General features: G+C 42.6%; 3 protein-coding genes across 7 annotated transcripts; 1 reads left to right on the forward strand and 2 right to left on the reverse strand.

Annotated features, from left to right (window-relative positions):
• Nucleotides 1–2,759: 2,759 nt before the first annotated feature.
• Nucleotides 2,760–5,416, reverse strand: LOC128748206 (creatine kinase M-type). The gene is made up of 8 exons (XM_053846717.1): nucleotides 5,350–5,416; nucleotides 4,397–4,605; nucleotides 4,175–4,329; nucleotides 3,977–4,109; nucleotides 3,742–3,913; nucleotides 3,557–3,680; nucleotides 3,300–3,489; nucleotides 2,760–3,235 (listed from the first exon to the last, which is right to left on the reverse strand). Exons 2-8 carry the CDS (start codon nucleotides 4,587–4,589, stop codon nucleotides 3,057–3,059), a joined length of 1,146 nt encoding a protein of 381 aa, XP_053702692.1. The 5' UTR covers nucleotides 4,590–4,605; nucleotides 5,350–5,416; the 3' UTR covers nucleotides 2,760–3,056.
• A 6,721-nt stretch (nucleotides 5,417–12,137) lies between these two features.
• Nucleotides 12,138–16,344, forward strand: zgc:153704 (Lipocalin-like). Of its 2 annotated transcripts, XM_053847471.1 has the most exons (7): nucleotides 12,138–12,165; nucleotides 14,583–14,707; nucleotides 15,252–15,391; nucleotides 15,457–15,536; nucleotides 15,882–15,995; nucleotides 16,061–16,162; nucleotides 16,227–16,344. In XM_053847471.1, exons 1-7 carry the CDS (start codon nucleotides 12,153–12,155, stop codon nucleotides 16,244–16,246), a joined length of 594 nt encoding a protein of 197 aa, XP_053703446.1. In that variant the 5' UTR covers nucleotides 12,138–12,152; the 3' UTR covers nucleotides 16,247–16,344. The 2 variants fall into 2 exon arrangements, with proteins under 2 accessions (XP_053703446.1, XP_053703445.1); XM_053847470.1 differs by lacking the exon at nucleotides 12,138–12,165 and having other exon boundaries at nucleotides 15,457–15,530.
• A 15-nt stretch (nucleotides 16,345–16,359) lies between these two features.
• On the reverse strand, nucleotides 16,360–24,237 carry LOC128748566 (zinc finger Y-chromosomal protein). 4 transcript variants are annotated; one of them, XM_053847466.1, is made up of 8 exons: nucleotides 23,915–24,237; nucleotides 21,779–21,875; nucleotides 21,247–21,558; nucleotides 19,819–19,968; nucleotides 19,611–19,739; nucleotides 19,482–19,529; nucleotides 19,136–19,279; nucleotides 16,361–19,037 (listed from the first exon to the last, which is right to left on the reverse strand). In XM_053847466.1, exons 2-8 carry the CDS (start codon nucleotides 21,843–21,845, stop codon nucleotides 17,743–17,745), a joined length of 2,145 nt encoding a protein of 714 aa, XP_053703441.1. In that variant the 5' UTR covers nucleotides 21,846–21,875; nucleotides 23,915–24,237; the 3' UTR covers nucleotides 16,361–17,742. The 4 variants fall into 4 exon arrangements, with proteins under 4 accessions (XP_053703444.1, XP_053703442.1, XP_053703441.1 ...); XM_053847468.1 differs by having other exon boundaries at nucleotides 21,247–21,372; nucleotides 23,915–24,236; XM_053847469.1 differs by lacking the exon at nucleotides 21,247–21,558 and having other exon boundaries at nucleotides 16,360–19,037.
• Nucleotides 24,238–24,419: the final 182 nt, after the last annotated feature.

The raw sequence follows: 24,419 nt of genomic DNA on the forward strand, positions 1-24,419 counted from the left end.
AAAGAAGCGACCGAAAAGAAAAAAAATACGGAGAAGACTTTCTATTCTCCCTCCCTGTTTTTAGTGAATAACGTACTGTGATATTTACGTAGGCTACAGAGATCATGTTGTTTGGCTGCTGATTTACTGTTACAATCTCTCAGTTGTGGCTTTGCTCATGGTGACCCAAAAAAAAACCTCCCTCCCCCCCCCGGATTCGCCCGTGCTAAACCCCACTGAACTCCATGTTTTATTTCACTTCCTCCAGCGTCACGGACCCTGTTGTACAGGGGAAGGCCTCCTCCGCACTGTTGTACACACACCTCTCAGTCCCGGTCCTTCTGCTTCACAGAGCCTGGCAGGGCTTTGAGCAGACGCCACTGTGGACACCGAGTCTGTCCTTGACCTCTCCCTGGACGGTACTCATTGTGGTGTATATTAGCATTTTGGTAATATAGACCTCAATGCACTTTGCTTTGACTTGAATCAGCTCCTTCCAGTGTATAGGTAATACCCAGAAATAGCCACTGGAAGGCGCCAATGTCTTAAATGTGAAACACTTCAATTTGTGGATATTTGCACAGGTACTTTATTTATTTTTTAGAATAATATCATGGAGAAAAAAACAGGATTTATATCAGTCCACTGGTGGCTGCATATAAAATATATGAATATAGTATATATCTTAGAGCTTGAGGTTTATTTATAGCTAGAAGCAAGGGAAGTCATTTAAAGCCGTCAGTGACGACGACAGGGAGGACAAAACAATCCTGCATGAGTTTGGGTTTTTGTGGGGGGAAAAAGAGACAAGCTTTGTGATATACCGACGGTTTTGAGACTTCAATTAAAACCCAGTTATTGGTGCTAAACCTGGTACCAGACTTGGCCCAAACGTGGACGGATGAAGGAGTCATTCAAAGCTTCCTTCGTCTTGAGACTTCAGTTCTGTGGGAATCTACTCCATCGGTGTGTGAGGGTTCCATTTAAAACCGACACAAATCCCTGGCTCCACAACGGGCCTGTGTTGCATTCAAGCCATAGAAACGTTTTGTCACTGAGTACAGATCAGGTGGATGGAGGAATTAGCTGTAAAACAACTCGCTCTTAGTGTGAGACGGATGCGTGTCTGTTTAAAGGTGGAATCTGTGACTAAGTCTTTGAAAGAGAGTTGTGTTGAATGCTTGTTATACACGCTCAGAGGTTTAGATGCGGACGGTACAGTATTACAAAGCAGGAGGCGGCAGTATTTAACATGCACTGTTACTTCAAAGCTACATTTTTGGATACAGTCGATGTTATATGCAAGAGACTTCATGAGCTGGGAGAACGTGTGCACAGTCATTTTACACTGTTCTGCTGTTGAACTCGTCCCCTCAGAAACAACTGTACACTGAGCTTGAGTGGTTGTGGTTCGAAAAAAAAAAAAAAAAAAACGGAGGATAATGGAGTTGAAGATGAATAAAATTCACTGATGTTGAACTTTTTTTTCAATCTGTTGTCTCGTTTTTTGAAAAGGACGTTGTATATGACACTACTCATAAAGGCCATCTAATCTAACTCAGTAGAAGAGTACAGTACTCACAATAGTGAAGTTATTCATATGGTTATTAGTAGCCTATAAATTAAATCAATAATGTTCAACAACGCACCATGTATTTCCTCACAAAGGAATTCAATGGAGGATAATGTAAGAGTATGTAATTGGTGTTCAGAATATTCAGCAGGCAATGACCACGATCGGACAGGAGGTGGCAGTAGCGCCACTGAGCTTCGATAACACGAAAATAGACGTATTATGAAACGCAAAGAAGAGGCTGCACTTTATGAAGGACGATTAATGACATAAATAAACGTCAAGATGTCGAAATAAATAAATCGTTTTTTGTTGAAGAATGGTGCTATTTCTGCATATATAAAAATACTAATTTATTTTGACATTTATTAATTTGTGCTTTTATTATACTTATATTATTTATACGTTATTTCAACATTTATTAATGCATTTATACATTTTGCTTTTCATTTACTTTTTATTTAACTCTGATTTATTTATTTTTTGCTTTGGTTTGTTTTTTCATCTAACCAGTTGCTGCTTCATGTTGAGGTCTGTCCCGCCTACTTAATTTGCATACTGTCAAAATGAATAAAATAATGTCAAAATAAATAAAAGACAAGAAGTGGAAACAAGAAAATGAAAGTAAAATGTATAAATTCATTAATGTCGAAATAAAATAAATAATAAATAAATAAATAATAAATGTATATATAAGCAGAAATATATATATATATATATATATATATATATATATATATATATATATATATATATATATATATATATATATATATATATATAAACTTTTTTTTTTTATATAATTATGTCATTTACTATCCTTCTTCGCACTCAAGACCTAAATGAATAACCTTCAAATTGTGGGTAAGTCACCCTGTTGTTAGCATAGTCACATAAAAAATGAATTTCTTACGCTGATTCATTCATTCATTATAAAGGTAGTAAATCGGAACAAACCTATACAACTCATTTGCCCATTTACCACCACCCTCGAAAGTTTCAGTGGAGTTATAATAAACCTTCTGGAGTAATTCTCTTTGCAAATGATCAAAGCCCTTGTACACTGTAATGGTATTTACGTATCTGTGTTTTTGTTGTAAAAGTAAGTAATAAAAAAAACTCATCTTTGGCACTGATATCGTGTGACAACTGTGAGTGTATGCGATCTGTCATTTTTGAGTCAAAAAGAGAAAAATATTTAGCTGTTTCATGGGGCATTTGTTTTATTGAGCAATGTGAACTGCATCAATAATCATACTTTTTATAACAAAAAGTAGGTGATGCCACGTCTGCCAGGCGAGCCCAGCGTAGTGGAGGTTGATCCCAGGACGTTACCAACCAACACAGGAGAGAACATGAAAAAAGGGTGGGGAGGAAAAAAAAAAACTGGAAGGAAAAGAGGTGAGCAGAGTCAAGAGTCTCTAGATGAGCTGCTGTCCGCTGCGTGCCGTCTGATGCCTCGACACACGATGTGGTCACTAGAAAAACATTGGATTGTCCCTCTTTACTTCTGGGCGGGAATCATGCTGTCGATGGCCTCTCCCTTCTCCAGCTTCTTCTCCATCTCCACCATCAGCTTGACGCCATCAACCACCAGCTGCACCTGAGCCACCTCGGAGGAGCCCAGACGGTCAGCGTTGGAGATGTCGAACACGCCGCCCACGGAGGCAGTGTCCACACCACCTTGAGAGGACAGGAAGGAGACGCTCAAGCCTTCGGAAGTGCCGTCGAATGGCTTGGGACGTACCTGTGCCGCGCTTCTGGAGACGCAGCCTGGTGAGGATCTCCTCGAACTTGGCGTGTGTGCTCAGCTTGGGCAGCTTGACGTGGACTCCACCACGCAGACCGGTGCCCAGGTTGGAGGGGCAGGTGAGGATGTAGCCAAGATGCTCGTTCCACATGAAGCCGTGGTTGTGCTTCTTGAAGACCTCCTCAATCTTTCGGTAGATAAGAGAAGTTGGAGGATGTTTATCCTCATATCCGTGGCCTGTTTTTCGTTCCTACCTTCTGCAGGCCGACGCAGAAGCGCCTGAAGACCTCCCTCATGTTGCCACCCTTCTGCATGGAGATGACACGCAGGTGATCCTCCTCGTTCACCCAGACCAGGAAGGTCTTGTTGTCGTTGTGCCTGAAGGAACATCAAAGCAGGTGAGAACCAACCCTTCCTCTTCTCAGAGGGCAGCACTCACATGATGCCTCTGGCGTCGGGCCAGTCGCGGGCCATGCCGGCGCAGGTCAGCAGGGGAGACACGGGCTTGTCAAACAGGAAGTGATCATTGATCAGCTGATCCTGCTCGGCCTCGGTCATGGACTTCAGGGGGTAGTACTTTCCCTTGAACTCGCCGTCCAGGCTGGTCAGAGCTGTTCAGTGCAGGACTTAGTGAGAGCCATTCCACGGTGTCTCCGGCAGAGCGACGGGCTTACCCTCAACGGAGAGCTTCTCAATGGCTCTGCGCTCGCCACGGCTGTTGTGGGGGGGCAGGGTGAATCCCTTGATGCTGCGGCCAGTGCGCACACGGCTGGAGAGCACATAGTTGGGGTCCAGGTCGTCACCGCCCTGAAGGAAAGCGGTCACTCAAGCTTCAGTTCTTGACAACGAAAGTGAGTTCACAGAAGCGGCACCTTCAGGTTCTCGAAGTTCAGGTCGGTCTGGTGCTTGTCAGTGGGCTTGTATCCACCATGACGGTCGGAGATGATGGGGTCCAGCAGATCCTTGAAGACCTCGTAGGACTCCTCATCACCGGCGACGCAGCCGACGGTCATGATGAAGGGGTGACCTGTGGAGAAGCCAAACAGCAGTTAGAAGATAGTTCTCTTTTCGAAGGCCATTCAGTGAAGCCTCACCAGGGTTGTCCACACCAGTCTGGATGACGTCATCCACGGTGAAGCCACTGGGGGTCTGCTTGTCCCTCAGCTTAGCGTAGATGTCCTTGGTCAGCACCTTGGCCATGTGGTTGTTGTGCTTGGACAGGTCAGGGTACTCCTCCTCAACCTTGTAGTTGAGCTTGAAGTTGTTGTGGGTGTTTCCGAAAGGCATGATTGCGATTCTAACACTGCAGAAAAGAAGCTCAGCATGAATCAAAGTTCTTATGAGGACGTCCGAGTCGCACACATTCAAGGGACCCAGATATGCTGCTGGACAGCTGCGCAGCGTTGCATAAGGAATCCTGGTAACAAGTGTCACTCCATTTCGGACAGATCATATGACCAGTTGAAATAGAGTTGGGGTGAAGCAGGTGACACCCAGCTATTTTGAGAATCAGCAGCAAGACCTGTCTCCAGTTTTGAGGGAAGCTGGTCTGCTCATCTCCCACCACTGAGAGGTCAGCAGATCCCATATAAATATTGGAATTTACCCGTGAACTTCCGAGAGACACGACAATTTTACCGATTCTGTTATTGTTTTAAGAACAATGCTGACTCCGAGGAAAGCTTGTAACCATGGTAACAGCGATGCATCCCCCAAACAAATCTAGTACGCTGTAATTTGCGCACACATTTATGTAACAGGGCTAATTTTACGGTTGAACGTTGGCAAAGCCAAAATCCCAGACGTCACCTGTACAGTAATGTGAGCAAGTCAGCTACAGTGCAGTATCTGCCATTTCATTTCAGCTAGGATGTAAAAATGGTGTTAGCTATAGTCAGTACCAGAAACAAGAATTTGTTTGTCAATAATTGACATAGATCATTTTAACTCTACACAAGCATATTCCATATATATTGCATCGAGACTTGACTCTGAACACTGCACTCAGGTCTACTGCAATCCAACAATCCCTGTGATATTTCTTTACCTGCGCACCAGACAAGAAACAGAGGTAACAGTCCTTGGGATCAGATCCTGTTCACGGCCAAAATAGGTGTCACCCAACTGTGCCGGTCTGCGCTCCCTGCTTTTATACAGGGCAGACGCTCGGCCATTGGTCTGGCCATTTTAGTGCCTGCTGCGTCCTCATTGGTCAGAGCCCAGGCACCAATATTCTGAACGGTCTGCGAAGGGGGGGAGACACTGGTGACATCTCAAGCATCCTAGACAGGGGCTGCAGCTGCAACCCCAACTGTTGGCCCAAACATAGCACCAGAGCCATCTGAGGTGGGAGGGTGTAACAGTGCCACTGAAAAAGCTGAGCTTCGTTTCTGCCATTAAGCTCATGGGTTCCTGTTCCAGCCGTTAAGTTTTGAAAGGGTTACTGTTGTCTTCGCTTATCACACGTATGAAGCGTGTTAATGCTCAGTGACTGCATTAGTTTTGCACTATGTTAAGCATGAGATTGTCGAGGAAAGGCTTATCCATACCTGCCTTCGGTTCTTCTAACGTCGTGACTCCAGTTAGTTTGCTCTCTCATCTGGAGAACATAACTCAAAACACATTTTTTTTAAAGTAAACTAATATTTATCATGGAGTACTGGGGTGCATTTACACTGAATGGTGGAGTCCCAATGTCCACTCATCTGACATGTTTCATGTTCCACTCTTGTGCAACGTACTGTAAAGTTTCAGGTCAGTTACTGTGACCTTTGGGACTAGATTCAAGGTCACTTTCTATCATTATACCTATGTCCTAAGGCACTAGAATAGCATGATATTTATGCGTTTTTTACAATATATATGAGGATACGTTATGCAATAATAAAATATCAGTTATATATATATAATATATAATATGTATATGATAGCAGTGCTGCCCATATGAGGCTTGTTCCATCCAACGTTTGGATTTTTCTGATACAGATCTTTACAAGAATATAGCGCACATTTACTGCCTGTATTCCTGGCAGCCCTTGCATTTTAATCATTAAACCTGACATCATGGTGAGTGGAAGCCAACCGTTGCCGACTGGTTTATGTAAGACGGCCCAGCTGACTCTATCCTGCTCACACCTGCTCCTCCACCTCCCCCCCTTTACTCCCCCAGTAAACGCATGCCAGCACAACCACGATGCTAAAGCTATACTTGTATCTCCTGAACATGCTCCATGTGTTCAGCACTGTGGTTTGATTCAACGCCCTCCGCCTGATCTTCTGCATTGTGGAACCTTGTTCCGTTCCATGTCTCCAGTCACACAGCTGCCAGAAGTTGGGGGCACCCTTCTCATCTATTAGATCAGTGGTTTGTCTTCAGTGACTCATGGTTGAGTTGGGATCTGGTTAAACTGGGCGAGAGGGAAGTCCTTCACCCTGCTAGCGATCACCTGATACGGTCGCTGGCTGGTGATCGGTGCCTGTCCGGAACAGTTATGCAACAATGCCGTGTACACGCTTCCTGCTAATGTGGACAGAGTTCTGTCGACTTCACAACATGCTCCAACTCCCAGCAGGCCGAGTCGCTTCTCACCACTAAAGTGGTCAGTGACGGAGAGTACCAGAGCATTTTGAGTGATCCATTTAGGTGGCGTGGTACGGAGCACGTGCCGGTGGGTTCTGAGCTTTGAAAATACTTTCTTGAAACAAATACAGTTGACCCTTTCAGCTGCAGCGACCCGTGTCAGAATAGCACAGTGTGGAGCAGCAGGTGAGAGGACGTCGACATGGCTGCAAAGTGCCATTCAACAACCTCACAGTCGCTTTGTTCCTCTCAGTATAATATTGTATTATTTGGTTTCCCCTCTGAGCTCTGTCTAAATAACGCTTATCTGGCTTTGACACTCCTGTATTCTGCAGTCTCGGGAGTTTCCCACTGCTCTAATAGTCTGATCGGTTTCTTGCACTATCATCACCCACTACATGAACAAGCCTCCAGCTTCCAAATCTTATTCACTTTGGCACAGCTTTCTTTTATAGGCTGAGAGCTCTGGCGTCTGGCTCACGACTGCATTCCACTGTAGGTTACTTTTGGACGCCCACCACAGGATTGTTCTGGAACAGCCTAAACCGAATAGTATATCAGCCTTCTATTAGTGAATTACTGAGGGATAACTTTCGCTTCTCCTGGGTCAGATGATGCCTCTTCACAGCTCAGACTTTTAACACAAGACTCACCTCCACTTTCCCATATTCCCTTGTCCCTCCCATCTTCTTTTGAGGACGATTTATTCCTAGCTGTTCTCCGCTAGCTACACAAGAACATGTCACAAGGCTAGGATTGACACTTTAATCCGTGGAGATCATGATATCAACATGCGTTGGATCTAGTTTTTGGAGCACTCGCAGTTAGAATTTAAATTGATTTTGAGCAACTATTTTCTCTGGTGTTGTGGCCAAGTCCATGTCGAATACAGAATGTACAGAGACCAAGACCAAGGCGACCAAGACAAAGGCCGACACCAAGTTAAATACAGGACAAACTACACTGTAAAAAAGACAACGAAAGAAGACAATCTTTTCAACAGAGTTAGTATTCTTAACTAACTGAACTAGAAAATTCCAATCTTTTAGCAGTAAAATACATGTCAGACGAACAATATATGTCTCAAATATGGCCAAATATGCGATTGTAAATGAGCACAACAAAATTGGAAAATTCCCATAATGCAGTTCTGGTATTGATCCATGTGGTTTCCCACTGTACATAGCAAGGCCCTGTGTTCCCGTGTGGTCAGCAGTGTGGTCAGAGGAGTGGAGCTTCATGGTGAAAGTGCAGAACATATCTGTGACTTTGGAGGAGACCATCGTCCTGGAGGATGTGCCAGATCTTCCATCAGCACTTGGATACCTTTTTGGATCGCTGTGCGCTCTCGATATCTCATATCCAAAGGCTCTCAAATACACTTTTGAGACATTTCAACATGTCTTCATGGAAGTGGTTCTGATTCTACACAGCACATATGGTCGCTGCAGAAGAGACTCCTTTAAACCAATGGAGTTGTCCAATTGTATCTGTTCTTCTCAACCGTTCCACTGTTATTGGTTCCATCGTCCTGCATGCTCGCTCATCATTTTCTTTTATTTTTTAATCTTTATTCTACCATGTAATTGGAGCCTATATACCTGTGGTGGTTAACAACTAAGCAGATGTGTCACGTCGGCACATTATTGTCTTTCAAATCTTTCTTTTTTTATTAAAGTGGACACTTGCATATGGTCATATGGTAAACTGATGTCATGTTGGCACACTTATATTATTATCACGTATATTATTAAGCACATGTGCTTTTCTCGACAGCTTTTTGCACCGCAAAATAAAAGTGTGGGAATGCTGATTTGGAATTTTGTATTTATTTGAATTCACGTAGCTAAAATATGCAGTTAATTCGCTTTTGCTAATTCTATGAATCATGCTGTTGAACAAATAAATATAGTAATATTGGCAAAATGAAGAGTTAATAGCAATAGCAATTCACAGAACAGCAGAAATGTAATTGGCACAGCAGTGAAATGCCACTTGAGAAAAAGATACGTGCAAAGGGTTGCCTTGAAAATGTAAGTTATTTTTTTACAGTGTAGTTTGTTCCAATGACGGATTTCACTTTTGAAAAAATGACTTCCAATTCTTTTGCATTAAGAAATAAGCAACTAACTACCAGAAATCTGCTTCAGTTTGGTCTGACCCCCCTGATAGGTCTCAGTGTGCTCTCAATAACACTCATTTTAAGACCTTGCAGAGCCCCAGTCCTTGACTTGGACTCCTCAACCCATGTTTGTCAAACACCCTTTTCTGAATTGACCAGAAAGACGTTCTACTGATCCACCATCAGGATGAAATCACTCAAATTCTTTGAGTAATTGTCAGCTAAATTCAATACCAGAAACTACAGAGACGTTTCTGAAGTATCATATTCACACTGGAGAAGGTGACAACAATGTCTGGGATTTTATTTCCACCAAATGATCGTCATGTTCAGTTACTAATCCTTGGGGTAATTTCCTTTTGCGCCCCCGGTCGCATGTCATAGCGTTAGCGGCTGGTGTTACCCCAATGAAACTAGAACCAGCGAGGTCACGTGTCAGTAGTGTGGTCCTGGGGAGGCTAAAATTAAACCCGACTCTGTGCTCCATCTACACGCAGTCAGACACTAGTGCCCGCCCACCCGGAGCACATATACAATTTCACCATGTCAGACTTTTTTCTTTCGTGACCTTTTCCAACCAGACCAGGATGTTCCCAGCACCGACCTCAGATGTTGCCTGGTCACTTGGAAATGTCACTTTTCTTCTGTCACTTTCTGTCCTTGTTTGTTCTTTTTCTTTTTTTTTTTTTTTCTTTTTCTGATTCTGATTCTGATTCTTGTTGAAATTTTTTTTTTTTTTGCAAACATGTTGGGAGCAGAAACCATCAAGCTTGACAGTTTTGGGTCACAGCAGCTGCACATACATGGCTCATGTTCTGGTTGCATTGAGTGTAACTGGGTGAATGAAAGGTTTTGTGATACACACTCTATACTCTGCTGAGGAACATGCGCGGGCCCAGTGCCACGACCTTGGAGACGCACAGAAAATAGCTTTGGAGCGTGTACATATGGAGGACAGGTTTATATCACGCCCACTCTTAAACACTAGGGCTTCTAAGCCTCCCATGAGAGGATGTGCCTAGTCACGCCACGATTTCAGTTTATGTCGCAAGAGCTAAACTCAAGGTGTGAGGGCCAAATCTGGCCCTCCAGGTCATTTAATGTGGCCCTCACTAGCTTTAAATTGTTTCCTCAAAATTAAACCAAAATAAACTTCTAACAAACAAAGGTGCGTTGCATTCCAAAAAGAAAAAAACGCTGTGTTTCATGTGTAATGATGGTGGCGTCTCAGTTTGGGCATTTTGACGCCAACTGCCGGTGAAAAAGGAGACACTGCATTCTCCTTGCACTCACTGCCTGTTAAAGGAGAGCTAGTTATAGACGACATGATTCATAGTGGTGACTCGGTGGGTCATATGGTGCACAGCTAAAGTGAATTATGACCATTTTTCGTTGACTAGATTCATTTTTTCGGCTTGGAAACTCAGTTTCTAAATGCATCCTTACCCAACGTAGAAGGAGAAGTAATGGTTTCATTGACTTGCTGGACCTCTCGCTGTGACCCCCTGAACTCATTGACCTCACAAATATACCATTTCCTTATTTCAAATATCCTCTTGAGTCATGTGTAAAATGAGTTAGGTGCTTTTATTTTAACAGGGGTCATGACTCTAGATCACTGTCCTGCTCATCCTGAATGGCCATAGCTACTGTGTGACTCTTGGGAGCTGCTGTGTTTGTACAACTGCTACGGTGGGATTGACTGGTGATTGTCACACGCAGGGAGCCGAGCCTGCACCCACAGTGGATAATACCCACAATGCACAGGGGCTGGAGGCTGGACAACAGATGTCGGCTGCTCTAGCTGACGACTTGAAGCATGTGACGTTGACGGGGATTGTTAATCCAGATTTAAAGACACACACACACATATGAACACACCTGTCCATAAAACGTGAATTCTACACACCCCTGTTGATGTGCTTGTCTGCCACAATAGGCAGCAGGGGACTGTCCTGAACTAGAATGGGCTGAAGCGGCGGTTCATTTCTGCTCACTGTCGCCCTCTCTTGCCTGTGTCCGGCGTTGCAGCTCCTTCTCCTTCATAGCAACTTTTGGAAGGGACACGTGTTGTGAACGTTGCAACACGCAGCAGTAGTTTGATCGTATCCCATTCTTGCTTTTGGTCGATTAAAACCCAGATTTTAGTTTAAAAAATATACATTGTTTTGAAGCGTTTATCACAATCAGAAAACTTTATTAATGCCAAGGGAAATTATCTTAGTAACATGATCTGTACACAAGTCACAATAAAATGAAAATAAATAAATAATACAGTGGTACCTCAGCTTTCAAACGCCTCGGAATTCAAACAAATCGGAGATTTTGAACTGTAACGCCCCTGAAAAAACATCACGTGCGCGGACCGATCAGCTGACCCACGACGCGCTTTGTTATTGTGTATGACGCAGCCTCCGTATGCAGACGTGTCCCGTTAGCTACATTTACTGACTGTTTTTTCTTCATCTTGAGGTGTAAAACCTTTCCTGTCTCCACACTGGACCGTGGTAGAGTGTCACAGGGGAGGTGCTCGCTCTCCACACCTCCGAGGCTGGAACAGTGCACCTGCAGCAGACACTCTACATTCACTCCTACAAAAGCCTATAAAAGAGCTTAGAAACATTTTTTTTATGTATGTAAATGTAAGCCCTACCCCTGAAACCTGTTTGTGATTCCATCCTCCAATGAATGTTATTTAGTTTTTACATTTTTTCATTGCGCTCATTAGTTATTATCATCTTTTAATTCGTTTATGGACTTTCTTGGCTTTCACAACATATTTAGTTTACTATTTATAATGATTCTGTAATTGCATATGCCTCATGCAGAACAAAGTTATCTTATATTTATATTGTATCAGTTTTTTTCGACACACGTCACTAAGGAACTGTGTAACGTTATACTGCAGCATAGACGATTACTTCATCATTTTTATGTGCTCAGTATTGGCAAGATTCTTTCTACTATTTTAACCCATCAGCTTAAAGTGTATTTGATCGGGCTGTTGTCATTCATTTTCCACACACCAGTTTGCTTTTTTGGGGGGGGCATGAAAACAAATGTGCGGCATCCTCGGACCATGTGGACGTCAAGAAAAACGAATACATGAAATAAAATGCAAAAATAGATTTTGGCTGATTTTTTGAAAATGACATCTCTTGGTGAGTATTGACAGTGAACATCACTGAACTACAGGGACAGTGACTAGCTTAAAAACAGAGCAGACACCAGCTTGTGACGCATTTATCTCACTATATTTACTTCTCCCTGAACGTTTCTCTGATAATCCTTACTTTTTTCCTTGTTTCTACTGTACCCAAGTGGCCGAAAGGTATATTGCAAATATGGACGCATGGAGAAAACCAATGATAAATATTATGGATTACTAAATAAAGTGTGTAAAGTATATATATATATATATATATATATATATATATATATATATATATATATATATATATATATATATATATATATATATAAATAATGTCACAAAGCGGGAACCCAGTCGATTTTGTGGACTCGTGGTGGACACGCAACAGTATTCTCAAGGCTTCTACAAAAACTGGGTCGAGTTTCTTACCATGGCTGAGGAGGTCACGTCACCTTCCAGTCACACAGATTTGGTCTGATTTCTGTTCAATTTTTATCTGGGTAAAAGAACAGTTATAACACAATATTAATGTAGTGCTGACAATTTTTTTTTTTTTTAAGTGAAACCAGAAGTGGGGTATGGTTGATTTCGGGGAAAAAGATTCTTCCATTTTCATCAGTAGTTTTCATACATTGAATTTTCCTGTTAAAACAAATTACGATAGATTGAATAAAATGAATTGTTTCCAGTTTTCATGTCTTGTGGCCTCATTCATTAGAATAAAATAGACAAATACAAAAGTGGATCCCCAAGTTACAAGACGTGGATTTATATCTACAAAATGATATTCTAGAGTTGTTTTAACGTGTTTCCATGAATCTTGTTTCTGTTTAAACATGATTTGCAGGTGTCTTTAAGGGAGGCTGAAATTCCAAGTTCAACGGAAACAGCTAGTTATTCTCCTAAATAAATAAAAGTATTTCGAATCACAAGTTGCCATTGTAAAAACAATAAGGTGTGTGCCTGCGAAAGCTACCTGTTTACCTCGACAGTCATTGACTAGCGCCACCTGTGTTGACAGCTGACGAACCACACAAAGTTTATGTAGTGACAATTTTGTAAATACAGTTTTTTTTTCCAACTTTTTAAAATTCATTTTTTACTGGATCTAACCGGTGGATGTTCTTGACTATGAACTATATCAACACATTTATTTTTTTAAATAATTTGCTTGATACAAATACCGTATTTATTCTCATCCTATAAAGAATTTACTGAAAATAAACGTCATTATTTATTTAATAATCTGTTGAGACACACAAAAAATCATTCTTAGTTTATTAATATTTTGGAAAGTGTTGACAGTGATCTAAGTGACACGAAGGATTGATGTGAATTGATTTTAATGTATAGATTTGTACAGCCTGAAGTGACAGTAAGAGGAAGTGTGAAGGTGAACGCTGTCAATCATACGTCATATTAATCTGCAGGGCAGAGATTCCTCACTGCCATGAATCTAATAAATCCTTTATATCACAAGCCAAATGATTCCTTTCACTGATGTTGGAAAGTGGGCAGCAGGCATTCCTTCACTGATGCTGTCAAAGTGTGTAGCGTGTAATGTAGCCGGTCCCTTTCATGAGAGAAATTCTGCGGGGGAAATTGTTTAGTGGCGCAATATCAAGTTGAGGGCAGAAGCTTGTCCTAACTGGGAAGGTATGTGGCTCGCGGGAATCTCTTACATGTAGGTGCCTGCATTGGCTGAGAGCAATTTCTCCTGAAACATCCGTTAATCGGCTACTTGCTTAACTGACGTGCATAAAGCAAAGAAATGATAGGGAAATTCAGTTCAAGTCTTTGTTTGGTTTCACATTTCCGTCAGCTGCTCTTTGCTACCTGCATGATGGCTGATGCAGCAAACTACCATTTCAATGTCCCTGGTAAACTGAACAATATTTCAAAAGTGAAAGGAATATAACTGTAAAATAAAATCACTAAACTGTTCAGACTACGACTATGCAACCTCCCATCAATGAAATCTCTGGAACAGTTTGTGTGTGCATGGCAAAACAAATTCAGCTGTATGATTTCAGGGGGGATATAAAGCTCCACACAGGGGGCAAACAGTTGGGTCCACCACATGACACTGCCGCTCTGTGTGGTCACTTGTTTACGCTCTTTGTTTGGACTGTGCCACAGAAAGCTCTGGATGCGAGCTGTCGCTTTGTTTACCACCATTATTCACACTGTTTTTCTTGTTACACAAGGCACAAATAAAATCATTCTCCCATACAAACATGCAGGTTTGGTCAATTCAAATATTACACTGACCTCTGAAACGGTTCGTTTGTGTGTTTTTCTGATGTTTTCGCGTGTTTGAACACATACCAGCTGCAGGGTGTGTGTGAATGTGTGTGTCTGTGTGTGTATCAAGCCGTGTTATATAAAGGGATGAGTTCAGTTCGACGTGTATCTCTTCACCAGCTCACTCTGCCTGGACCTCCAACGGAAGCACAATGGCGTTACTTCTGACCGTGCTGGCAGGTGTCCTCTGCCTCATGAGCGCCTCCTCAGAAGTCACACCTCAGCCCAACTTCGATGCACAAGGGGTGAGACACACATTTCCTCTATTCGGTCTGTATTTTGATGTGATTTCCAGCGGCTACATGGAAAAGGAGTCTGCTTCTTTTCCAAGCTGCTTTATGATAAGAGATCAACTTCCACTGCCTTTTATTTTATACTTCAAGGACAATCTTACAATACTTTTAGTGTCCTCATCTATTGTGTGGAGTTTAAAATAAATTTAAAATTTTAATTTTGCAAATATACTTCTCCTCATCAAGTTGAATAGATTATTTAAATATATATATTGTGTATATATATATATGCATATTTTATTTCTGTATATTATATATAAACGTGTATAGATATACATACTGTATAAAACATGTATAGATATCTATACTGTATAGATATATATATTATTTCTGTCAGTATATTTCAACTACATTGCATTGTAAATGGTATGGCCTCATTGTCATTGCTTTAATACGTATTTCTGGTCATATTTGGGAAAAATGCTTAAAAAATACTATAAAAAAATAGATGCACATACTAAACATCTCAGAAATGTGATGCTTAATGCTTATTCAGATGGCTGGAAAATGGTACCTGATTGGATTTGCCACAAACGCCGAGTGGTTTATCAACCGCAGAGCCAGCATGAAAATGGGTACAGCAATGTTTACCCCGACTGCCGAGGGGGACCTGGACATGTCCTACGCCAGTCTCAGGTGAGGAGGAGGAAGACAAAAAAAAAACTTAAAAGTGAGTGAACCTGAGGATGTTTGTCTTGCAGCCCAGATGGCTCATGTTGGAGACTGAACAACTTGGCGAGGAAGACAAATGCGCTGGGAAGGTTCCAATACACAAGTGAGCGTGAGTGCATGCAAGCATGTTCACGCATGACGTCTGACAACACCGCGGCTGAATCTCTTTTGTCATGGGTTCCTTCTCATGAAGCATTTTTCCACTAACAATGTTTTTTTTTTCATTACATAACAATGGCTTCTGAATCAGACAAAAAGTCCCCGCAGAATAGTCAAAGCATATTCTGTATACTGCCGTATATTAAGAGATAAAGTGTCAGAACAGAAACAAACAGCAGATAAGGTCAGAGTATTGTGAGCTGGCTGAACCATGCCTTTTTTTTTTATTCTAAATATATTTGATTTGCCAGGACGTGTTTGTTTTTCATGTAAGATTTGAACTTCTCTCCTGCAGGCTGGGAGAATCAGAATGAAATGTACATGGTGGACGTCAAGTACGATGAGTACGCCCTCACACACACCATCAAGACCAAGGGTGGCGAAAGCACGGTGGTTAACAAGCTATATGGTAAAGCATGACGTTGAACTACTGCGCTGCACGTGAGTCGACTCAAACGTGGTCTTCTTATGCAGGTCGAGGGGTTGACCTCAGTCCTGAGGTGAAGGAGAAGTTCAAGCTGTTCTCCTTGGAAACTGGGATCCTACCAGAAAACATTGCTTTCCTTCCCAAGAACGGTACTTTACCAAAGTTTCTAGTTCCAATTGATTCTGTGAGTGTAAGTGTTGCTGTGTTTCCCAGGTGAATGCCCAGCTGCATGACTTCCTCTCAAGACACTGAGATTAAAGCGTCACTCTTACCAGAAGGCACTTGAGTCTTTAAAAAAATATGAAAAATAAAATGTCAAAGAAGTAAAATACTTTGTTTTTATTACAGTTTTTTGTAACAAATACATTGCAGTACATCCATAACAACACAGTTGAGATTTTCTTTTCAGCAAGTGTTTACATCTACACGCTCTGTACAGATTTGTATACAAAACAATAATTTACGTCCCATAGAAGTCTAGTTACACGCAACTATACAACAACTTGTAATTGAAATAAATACGTTAAAAAAAAGATCACAAATGGAAAAGTGTAAAAAAAAAAAAAAAAAAAAGCCACAGTACACTGAACAGCAGCACCTGTTTTCAGAAGTTGCATTTTCGCAGATATTGTTGTATATCTGTTACTCCACTGGCAAAAACACTTTTTTTTGTTCCATAAGAGCAAGAGTTGGAGGTCTTCAGTTTAGACTTAGTGTAAAGTGTTTAAAAAAAAAAGCATAAAACCTTTGCCTTGTTTTTAAAGGTATTAAATCAAATGCGAATTGTCATGGGAAAAAAATGGCGGCAGACCAGGTGAGAAAAGTCACTACAGTTCCGTCTACAAAGGATGTCTCTACAATTGAGTCAATTCTGAGGGCATGAACACATGACAACCAAATGAGTTGTTCAGTAAGTGGTATAAGAATGAAAATTATTCTAGGACATCTGTTATTGAGAAGTAGTTTCCCCCATCAGTCATATTTCTTTTATAGCGAGAAGAAATACTGTCAGTTTCTACCTGGACACAATACAAGAGCGTTTTTGGGATCGTACTCTCAGCAACTTCCACTAGAATGTATCCATTTGCCCCGGGGACTTTCCACCAGCTTGTACTGTTGGTTCCATAACTTCAAGATGCACCATACATCAGGGTGTTGTTCCCTTTGCTGCGGTTACCACCAACACCACAAAATGAGAGGTGATGTCCGAGAATCAGGAGAGTCATTTTTTTGTCAGTCACTCTGCCTCTTCCTTGCGTTCACACTTTCACAAGAATCAAAGTACAGCATTCATGATCTCTACCAACGTCGCAAGTGCTACAGAAACAGGTTGCTAATCCATACTTTTGTGTTCAGTACATTTTAACAAAGACAAAAAAAACATTTGTTTTGCAAAACACACTTAGGTTTGGAGACCAGTTGATTGCTGCCTGCAAAAAATTGAAAAGTGTATCTACAAAGAGGCATTTGCACAGTCTGTCATGCACACTGTCACCAGTAAGGGACATGCAGTTACAAGTGCAAGTCTACAGCAAGTTCGGTTGCCACCTCTGACGCGGGGCGGAATATATACACACACACACACACACACACAAAGTATTCCTGGACTGAGGAGAGCAAAACAGGAGAAGAACTAAGTGCAGCACGCACCTACACATTGCTCTCATGTGACTGGTGCGGTGCAGTGATTGGGGGGTGGGTTGGGGGCCAACAGTCACCGACTCAACTGTCAGTCGGTCTGGACGACATCTTTGTGGTGTCGCATGATGTGCTGGTTTTTCTCGGAGGGCCGTCGGAAGCCTTTCGAACAGATCTCGCAGCGGTGCGGGTAGTCCTTCGTGTGAATGGAAATCACGTGGCGCTTGAAACCAGAAGCGTCCCCCGTGCTGTAGTCGCAGTATTGGCACTGGTAAATTCTCCTCTCTTTTTGTCCTTTGCCGATCACCACAGTCACACTGCTGGCTAAGCTGGCAGCACTGACACGCGCAGGCGTGCCAGAAGTGCCTGAACTGCTGGACGCAGACTTTTTCGAGGTGGCTACCGGAGTCTCTGTCCTCTTGGTCTCCGGTTTTTCCGGGGACGCCTGCTGCTCTTTCGTATGAACAGACAGGATATGGCGACTAAGAACGAACGGGTCGGCGTTTTTGAAGTTGCAGTGGCGGCACTGGTGGAGCTTCTTGGAGCGGTGGGCCAGCGAATGTTTCTTGAGTTCGGAGGGGCGGTGGAAACCTTTGCCACACACGGCGCATTTGTGTGGATAGTCCTTAGTGTGAACAGATATGATATGGCGTTTGAGATCACTGGAGTTGGAGCTTTTGTGGTCGCAGTGGGCACAATGGTGGGTTTTATTTTCCTCGTGCGTCAGTCCGTGCTGCATTAACTCCTCCTCTTCGGCGAAGGTCTGGAAACAGCGCTCGCATTTGTATGGCATCTCTTTACTATGCTTAGTCTTGATGTGTGTCTTGAGGTTCGACGAGTCAGCAGACTTGTAGTCGCAGTACAGGCAGGAGTACGGCTTCTCCCCTGTGTGCGTTCGCATGTGCTTCTTCAGCTCGGATGGGTGTCTGAAGCCTTTTCCGCATTCCACGCAAATGTGTGGGAAGCTTTTGCTGTGAACCGCCAGCAAGTGTCTATTTAGCAGTCCCTGTTCGGCGGTTTCGTAGTCGCAGAATTTGCATTTATGCATCTTGGTGGGAGGTGGAGGCGGATGAGTCTTAGGCTCTCTGTGGTGATGCTGTAGTCTGTGGGAGAACAGCGCAGACTGCTGGTGGAACTCTTTTCCGCACATCTCGCACTCAAACGGGGCCTTGCTGCTCAGGGCGTGCACCTCCATGTGGTTGTGGAGGCTGGCCTTCTTGTTCGTGGTGAAGTCACAGTCCGTACATTGGTACTTCTTCCTTGTCAGGACGTCCTGGTGGTGGTTCTTGGTGTGGCGTTTAAGGAAGCCTCGGGATTTGAACTTTTTGCCACACAGCATACAGGGATAGACCGTCAGAGGTTGACCATACGGGCCGATGATGATGGCTGGAGAGGTGAAGACAAGATTGAAGACAATGTCAACAAATGCGTTTACTCTGCCTAAACCGGACACTACAAAGTCATAAGGCTCAAATAATATTCACCTGTTTGAACTTGTCGGGGTTCAGACCGTCGCTTGCTCTTGCTGCGTTGCCTAGTGATCTGATCGGCCCGGTCCGACTCGTCGATGTGAAGCAGCGCACTTGCAGCACCGTTGCGGTTCTCGCAGCCTTCGCCGTCGTCCGCCCCTGGGAAGGCGACAGTAACTCAGTCACACGTCTAAACACAGGCAGCATCTTCAGTTCTCCAGCAAAGACACGCGCTTGACAAACACGTCCAGTGTTTAATAACAGCGGTGCTGACCACAAGCAACTGCCCAGGCCACAAGCATAAAGTCCTTACTTAGTGACACACTGTCACACAAGCAGTGGTGAGTTAGTGGATCCTCACCTTCAACCATCAACTCCATATAAACCTCATCTGTCACCTTGGACCCACCTGTTGATGAGCCCAAAATGCACAAAACAAGAAGCTTAATGTTTCGTTTTGCGACTGCCTTGCTACCTCCCCGACACTCACCGTGAGACCCTCTGTTGAACTGGGAATCCCCGACAGACATGTACACCATCTTCTCACGAAGCGCTTGGCTTGAAGATTCGGTTAATGCCATGCTCTCCATGTCGCCGTCACTTATGTCCACAGACTCACCTGGAGAGTGAAAACAGAGCAAGGCTGTGATCAAAACAGTCGATCATCATGCCATGCACTTAAGGATCCTTCCACATACCCATGTCATCCTCCCCAGAATCTGCCTTGAAGATGTACACCTTTATCACCTCTTGTCCATCCTCATCCTTCTCTACCTCCTGGTCCTCCACATCTCCCTCCACAGTGACCTCAGTACCATCCTCAGACACCATTTTCCCAGCTTCATCCACTAGGGCGGGAAATAGACACTTTAAATAAGACAAATTGAACACACACTGCTGGCATAAAAATGCATCCGGAATGTCCTCAGGGATAAACATTTAGTTATTTTTAGGGGTGGGATTCGATTAAAAAAATAATAATCTAGTTAACTAAAGAATTTGTGAATAATTAATCTCAATTAATCGCAGTTTAATGGTATAAGAATATTTGCCACAAGAAGCCACATTTTTCAATTTGAATGAATTTGGTATAATACTGAATCAAATGGTGGACCCATACATTCATTTAAACAACAAAATATTGTTTATTTTGCATCAGTTTGCCAGTAGCACAATAAATCACGATGGTGGCTATATTCAAGTTTTTATATCACCTTATTTGAACAAAAGCTCTTTTAATGTCTTGAAAATATTTGTATAAGACTTTCAATTTCATAAGAATTTCAAGTCCATTCAGGCCATTGTGTAGTGAAAAACATCCCTGAACAAAAGCATCTGTTTGCTTTCCTCCATGTTTGTTGTTGTTGTTGTTGTTGTTATCATCCTAGCTGCCACGTGTCTTGCGCATCAGTGTGATCAGTGGACCAGGAACTCCTGCACTTACAAAGGTTCCATGTTGTCTGGAGAGCAAACTGTTAAATATTGTTTTGTTGTAATTAATGAATCATAATGAACTTGTTAAAGTCCCACCACTAGTTATTTTTCTATAGAACCTCCAAAAATGATGACGAAAACTTTGAAACCTGAGTGGTTACGGGGGGAAAAAAACACTACTCGCTTATCAACCGCTGACAGGTCAGTGTTTCTCAGATTTGTCTCCATCAAATAAGGAGGTTTCTCATCAGGGGTTATGAAAAGGAGGAGGATGGGCGGGGCTAAAGAAAACAAGTTAAAAATATATATATATTTAATATATCCAGCATGTCCAAGCCCCCTGTTGGACATGCCAGGCATCCTTAAGAGCTGCCACCTCAACCGGGTCGCGGTCCTTCATAATCTATTGTAGATTTCATTCTCCTTCTTTCATTTACCATGTCTCAGAATCTTAACACATTTATTACACCCTATAGTCAAATCATCTGTTCATTATCATCACCTTTTTTTCTACTCTGATCAGCTATATATGGCAAAGCAGAAGGAAATATTTGACTGTACATGGCTGGATTGCGGACATAAACTACAGACCAAAGCCAAACAAAGCATTTTCTTATACTGAAAAAAATACATACCTACCACAACGTAGACTAAATAGGATGTTGATTTTTTTTGAAAGTCATTAAACTTACAGGATATCATGAGATAATCTCCACAGCCATCTTGGTCTTCATCCTGCTGTGAGTCTAGAGCATCTTCTGGAATGTCTCCCATGGCAACACCTTCCTCTTCGCCCTCCAAGGCCATCACACAGGGTTCTACAGCGACATCTTCATCTTCATCGCAGTGAACATACTCAGAAACCACATCCTCAACAGCATCCTGGATGACTAGCTCGTCCGGTGCGAATCTGTGAACTGCCATTCCTTCCCCCTCGCCTTCTGACACCAACACAGTCTCTTGAAGTTCCACAACAAACTCCTGCCCGCCGGCACCACCCTCATCTGCAAGAAGCAGGATTACCCGATTAGCCAGATAGCTGTCACAGACCAGTATTATTTAGATGACTGCTTCAGATGAGTATAAAGCTGCTACACATCTGGTGAGCATGTGCCACAGTTTGCAAGGTTATCTGGCTAAACAAGGAATCCTGCTTCGTGAACTGCCCCAAAACTAAACTATTCGTAGCAGTAAAATAAAAAGTCAGCAAGTGGTGCCAATTACCCGATCCGTGCAAAATTATTTTAGGCTCCTCAGAATGTATTGACAGCCTGGTGACATCCTCATCCATTGTCCTCGCACTGCATTTGTTGATGGAAACCTGCAAAGAGATAAGACATTTCAGATTAAAAAGCTATTAATAGAATTGCCAACAACTTTTGCAACGGATCTATATTAATCACACATTTACATACGAAAGTAATGCACCAGGCTATTGAAGATCCCAGAAAATATTTCATTGCATAATTCAGCCAGGATGACTGGTGCTTTTACGGTACATCCTGTTCTCAGAGGGGCCAATATGGAAAACAACATCCACATCAGGAAAAACAGCAAAGTCAACGCAAACAGCAGCAGGTCAAGGTTCATTGCAGGTGTTCAGCAATACTTAACAGTCTACACACATATTTTTGAATATACAGTCACTCATTACGCAGCACTAATAACAGTGATAATAATAATAATAATTTTAGGGTGCTTGAATGGTAGTAAAGCAAAGCCTCCCTCAGATCGTCTATTAGATGCCAAGTAATCTCCACCCACGATGCGCTCCCTCAAGGTCTTCAAAAAAATCTGGCACTTGTTTCTGATGTGGCCAAACTGCAGTACAGGTTCTGCAGCACTCTCATCAACAGCTGACCTTCAAAAGGTTTGTGGTCATCAAACCCGCTACCTTATTAACCTCCAACAAGGGATGTTACTCAACTGTGACGTGGTCAAAAGTATATATACTTTTATATAGAATATTAAAACCCTGATGCAGCCAATACAGGTTTGGTTTAAATTTCAATTTCAATTAAAAGAGCTCAATCTGAGAAAAAGTAATGCATTAAAAGGATTAATGAACACATCATTTAAAAACATTTCACCAAAATCATCAACATTTGAAATGTTTTCATCAATGTTTTTCATATATAATTTCAGACAATCTTTAATCCTCATCCAATTTTTTTAACGGATCCCAGTCATGGTGACGCTGAATCAATATTCACCTTCCATGAATGTAAGAGTGCAGTATGTTTATAAAACCATCTTTTCATATACATGATTAAACTGCCTTAATAACCAAATTTGCATGTAAAGGTATAATTTTCATTTATGTATTTCCTAACAACTTAAAATTGAATGGAACATTTCACTTAACACGATTGTTTTCCGATGGATCAATTTTATATGATGAAGAGACAGCAATATTTAGTGAAACAAAAGATGTTGCAGCACCATTTACAATCTAATTTTATTTTTAAGTAACACAAATAAACGTTGAACTGTCAGGGTAGCAGGTCATCACCCAAGTGACAATACTACAACCAGCGTCAGCATCACTATAGAAACATGGAGCCAACGCATGCAAGAGCAGACAAACACACAGACTATTACAGTCCGCAATTGAATTTCGACAGGAGCCACCATCCCCCACATCCAGGTGACAGATGTGCACAGATGTGGCACGGTGTGTGTTATTAAAGAGACAAAATCCTAGAGGTCCCGAACAATGGGGGAAAAGCTTCTCCCCAATTGTATAACAACAAAACAAAGCTAATCGTCTACCCCCAATTAAAACACCTTTCATCCGGCTGTCAGACAACGGACACAGACATTTAGTGAATCTCCAACTAGCCGCCGACTAAACAATAACAATATAACAATATATTATAGTCCGGGCGATGCTCCATCAAGTCTGCGGGACGGCGAAAGCCTCAAAACACATTTTCCATCACCGTTTTCCATCATTGTAGCATCCGCCATTTTTAGCTTCACGTCAACCGAGAGCTAATATTTTCACCTATTAAAAACAAACCGCGCCTGACGCTTTTTGGAATTAAGCGACTGTTAACAGAAGCGCACTAAGTAATATTTAGATATGTATGTCGTAAATGTTTTGGGTTGACGAAAACACGGGAAAAAAGAAAGCGCTCGCTGGTAGCACTGTAGCTCACTAGGTTGGCCTGAATTAGAAAACATGGCCTCTTGTTCCAGGCCCAGGCCCCGAGAAGAAAAGGCCACTTGCGGCCTCTCGGCAATTCTAAATGAATAAGACGTTGCTCACGCATGCTTCAAATTCAGCCACCCAAACGCCCACGAATGCATTGCTAGCTCTGCAACCGGACCGAGCACAAGCGTTGAATACGAGCGTACCAGATTTCCACTGCAGGGCTGGCCTCCGTCCGCTCCTCGGCTCCCGCAGGCCGCCTGCTTCCCCCAGACTCGGGCAGGATTCAGTCGGGAATTTGGTGGTATTTGGGCGGGCCGGAGTATCGCAGAGAAGGAGGGGTCACGGGTGGTTTCTGGAGCTCTGTCTGGAGCCAGGTCTTGTCATGCTACAGCCCCCCGTTTCTCCAGCTCCGAGGCCGCCGTCAGCACGACACGTCACAGCCCGAGAGCGGCAGGAAAACGCGGAAGGGTAATGGTGGAAGTCACCATGGCAGGTTCCACACAGGCCATGATACCAGGAACACAGGTCCTTGTCTGGATGTCTGACTGTTTTAACTGTGTTCTATATAGATCCTCTCTTTGAGTGAGATATTTTAGCCGGTTATGCAGTTAAATAAGCGATTAACTCCAAACCATTATGACTTTTAACACAATAAATACAGTTTTATATATATCATTATTAGTGCTTTCTGTTTACCCACAGGCCAAT

Source organism: Synchiropus splendidus, chromosome 17 (assembly GCF_027744825.2).
Source record: "Synchiropus splendidus isolate RoL2022-P1 chromosome 17, RoL_Sspl_1.0, whole genome shotgun sequence".
In the NCBI taxonomy this organism is placed as follows: domain Eukaryota; kingdom Metazoa; phylum Chordata; class Actinopteri; order Syngnathiformes; family Callionymidae; genus Synchiropus; species Synchiropus splendidus.